The 3,236-nt window shown below is 38.8% G+C and overlaps 1 protein-coding gene across 1 annotated transcript; it reads right to left on the reverse strand.

Annotated features, from left to right (window-relative positions):
• Positions 1 to 950: 950 nt before the first annotated feature.
• On the reverse strand, positions 951 to 3,236 carry eif1 (eukaryotic translation initiation factor 1). The gene is made up of 4 exons (XM_084424214.1): positions 3,038 to 3,236; positions 1,945 to 2,108; positions 1,745 to 1,846; positions 951 to 1,654 (listed from the first exon to the last, which is right to left on the reverse strand). Exons 1-4 carry the CDS (start codon positions 3,066 to 3,068, stop codon positions 1,610 to 1,612), a joined length of 342 nt encoding a protein of 113 aa, XP_084280340.1. The 5' UTR covers positions 3,069 to 3,236; the 3' UTR covers positions 951 to 1,609.

Here is a 3,236-nt window from a genome sequence, read left to right on the forward strand (position 1 = left end):
ATTTTGAAGGTACATTTTGAAGAAGCTACCTCAGTCCCTGTGGTATTTTCCCTACAATATACATTAAAGCATTTCTCCTGGTTTCACAGACAAGGCTTAATCAACCTCCAGACTAAAATGCATTTGAGCTGGTTTAACTGAAAATAACTTCCACTGGCATTTCTTAAAATATGTCACTGCGTTTTGTCTCAAGATGCACACCAGTAAAAAAAAAAAAAAAAAAAAAATCTCTCTAAGGCATGTTTATAAAAGCTACTTAAACGCCCTAATTGAACTAAAATAAGGCCTAATCCTGGCTTAATCTAAGCCTTGTCTGTGAAACCAGGCCTTAGAATGTTAAATCTTGTTAGGTTGCTTTTGTTCTTCTACAGATAAATGTGAATAATTGGCAGCGTAACAAGTCTCTAGAATGGCACAATGCTTTATTATATATACTTTTCATGTACCCAATCCTGTTCCTGAAGGTCATATCCAACACATCTGTCTGTATTATATATTATCTGTAGTGCTCCTGAAGGTCTTAATTAGCTGGTTCAGTTGTGTTTGATCAGGGTTGGAGATGAACTTTGCAAGAAGGTAGATCTCCAGGAACAGGATGGGACACCACTGATATAAACAACTTTTTTCAGCAGGCTTACCGGTAATTTGAGGGAAGTTGTCTCACTGGAACAATTTTGCATTTAAAATGTTATGACTTTTCTACTATTATTTTTCAATGTAGAAAAAAATGCACAAACCTTGCCAGCAAAGTTCTTTTGTGATATTACATATAAACTGAAACAATGGATGCAAGTAAGTGAAAAGCACAGATAAAATGAATTAGTCAAACCAACAAAACCTAAAGCTACATTTTGTTGAAATCCATTATTGCTTTCTTTGACATCACAACCAGAGCAAGCACTGCATTCACCATGACAACTATCGTTGCTTAAAAAATTGGAACATGAAAATTATGGGATATTGTTTATTCCAGACCAAAAACAAAATATGGTATTACAAGTTTAGAAAATTGAACTTATGCATATTGCGAAAAACAAGGGTAAAAAAAAGGCAGTTAGAGATGCATACTGAGAAAAGATGGGGTTGCCGTGCTTTGCGATTAAACAGCACACCAAATGTAACCCTGAAGCAGGCTGGCCCACATCAGAACTAAAGATGCAGATTCTTTATGGTGGTGGTTTAAATATGAACCAAGAAATCAATACATAAACTGCCCCATCCACACCCCACCCATCAACTTAAGGACTGTGCAAAACGTGGCATCTGAAGGTTTTATTGAAATACCTTGTACAAAACAAAGAGAAAAGGTTACATGGAATTTGTGCTCTAGAGGAGCACAAGATTAACAAATAAAAATAAAAATAAGAGGACTAAAGAAGGGGACAAGGAACAAAAATCATTTATCCCGCATAATTTGCCTTGTCGTCTGTCCATGCTTGAACAGGACTGGTCTTTTTGTTAAGGATGCCATACTAAAAAGTCTCAAATCAGAGGTAATCATTTTCAGCTTTTTTTCCTTGAGGGGGGCTGCTGGGGGTGACAGCAGCACAACAACAGGGTCGGCTGGGTTAGGAGTCGGGGGAGGGGAGGGGTCCGTTCACATCAGCTTCTAGAACCCGTGGACTTTGAGCTGCTCCTCTTTGGCCAGTTCAATCTGTAAGGTAAAGGAAAAAGGGTCCATTAAATCTGCTACTACCAAAAGGCCAACATATTATACACCAAAAGTCATCAAGCTCTTACTTACATCAGTGAGAAACTGGCAAATGTTCTTGCGCTGATCACCTTGCAGCTGAATTACTTCACCATACTCAGGGTGCTCAATCACAGTCCCATTGCAGGCAAATTTCTGAAAATGCAAATAAGGAAATGGTAAAAACGCTCCACCCATGCAATCGTAAACCATTTAAGAGCGATCATTTTTTTCAGAGGGACTTAAATGACAACCTTCTTGAAGGCCTTGACTAGCTTCTTTTTATCATAGTCATCGGCTATGCCCTGAACCGTGGTCAGAGTCTTCCGCCCGTTCCGCTGTTGAATTCTTATGTGGATGTAGTCCTCTGTCCCAGCTGGGAGCCGATCATCACCCTTAGTTGCATCAGCAAAGGGGTCTTCAAAAAGATAAACAACAGGCATTAGCAATGTCCGTGGCATCAGATTTCCTGCTTTGACGTTTCATGTAAAGTGTGATCTGGTTGACACGGGTCAAAGCTAATCTTTAAACTAGGGCACTTAAAGTACTTAATAAATTGAATGAAGGTTAAGTACCCTAATTAATGGTTTACCCCAAATATTTTTGCATGTAAAATTTGGGTCTGTCAGCACCTAAGAAGAACATGTTAGAACAAAGCAAACCATCTCTTTTAACTACAGGGTAGAGTTCAGGTCTGATCTGGTTGTTCATTAACCGTTTGTGTATCGGCTCAGTTTAATAGGCTATTTCAAAAGACTTTCTACTGGCCTAACGTTACAGCCTAAGCTCAACGATTTCTGTTTTACTCAGAAATTGTCTTCAGTTGTGACATCAATCAAAACACACAGGGGGCTCGAGATGTTTTTAAAGATGTTTTCGAAATCTAAAAATAAGCCGTCATCGAGTGGCGTCTTCCATTTTGTCTCTCGTCCAGAAAAACAAGCTGGCGATCAAAATCGAGCATAATCTTTGAGCTAAATCTCGATTTCATTCGAGATAAACTTATAAAACTCGACGGCAATTAACTGAAAAATAATTAAAGACCGATTTAACAAGGATATGTTCTTTTAATTAGACGAGTAATCGACATTTGGAGCGAACCAAACAAGAATAAAAACTGAGGCCTGTCTAGCTTTTGTTTCTGACAGGGATTTTCGACGACAAAAAGCATTAATCAAAAACACAACACGAGTTTTAACTCGGTAAACGGAACTGTTGTTCATAAATTGAACATTTTAACAGTCGTGCTAGTCTTTATTTGCGAAACATCAACGTCACACAGTCGTCTTCTTTCGCCCTTCCCCCCACACAATAAAATAATATGTTTTCAGAGATGTTAAGTCTTACCAAAAGTTTGGAGGTTCTGGATAGCGGACATACGATAAGATTCCCTTTCCTTTCGGACGACAAAGGGTGATCTTGCTGTGCTGTTTTCTTAGTAATCTGGGCTGATTATTGAGGGGGGTTCTCTCACTCGGTGCTTCTTCAGCGTTTGCCGAGCTTACAAAATGGCGACAATATGATTCGGGCACTTGAAAACAGCTCT

Source organism: Rutilus rutilus (genome assembly GCF_951802725.1).
Source record: "Rutilus rutilus genome assembly, chromosome: 11".
NCBI lineage: Eukaryota > Metazoa > Chordata > Actinopteri > Cypriniformes > Leuciscidae > Rutilus > Rutilus rutilus.

Coding starts and splice junctions, on each gene's coding strand:
- eif1 (XM_084424214.1), bottom strand. CDS start 3,068: ATGTCCGCTATCCAGAACCTCCAAACTTTTG. Junction 2,109..3,037: donor CCAGAACCTCCAAACTTTTG/GTAAGACTTAAC, acceptor ATCTTTTTGAAG/ACCCCTTTGCTGATGCAACT. Junction 1,847..1,944: donor TAGTCAAGGCCTTCAAGAAG/GTTGTCATTTAA, acceptor TTGCATTTTCAG/AAATTTGCCTGCAATGGGAC.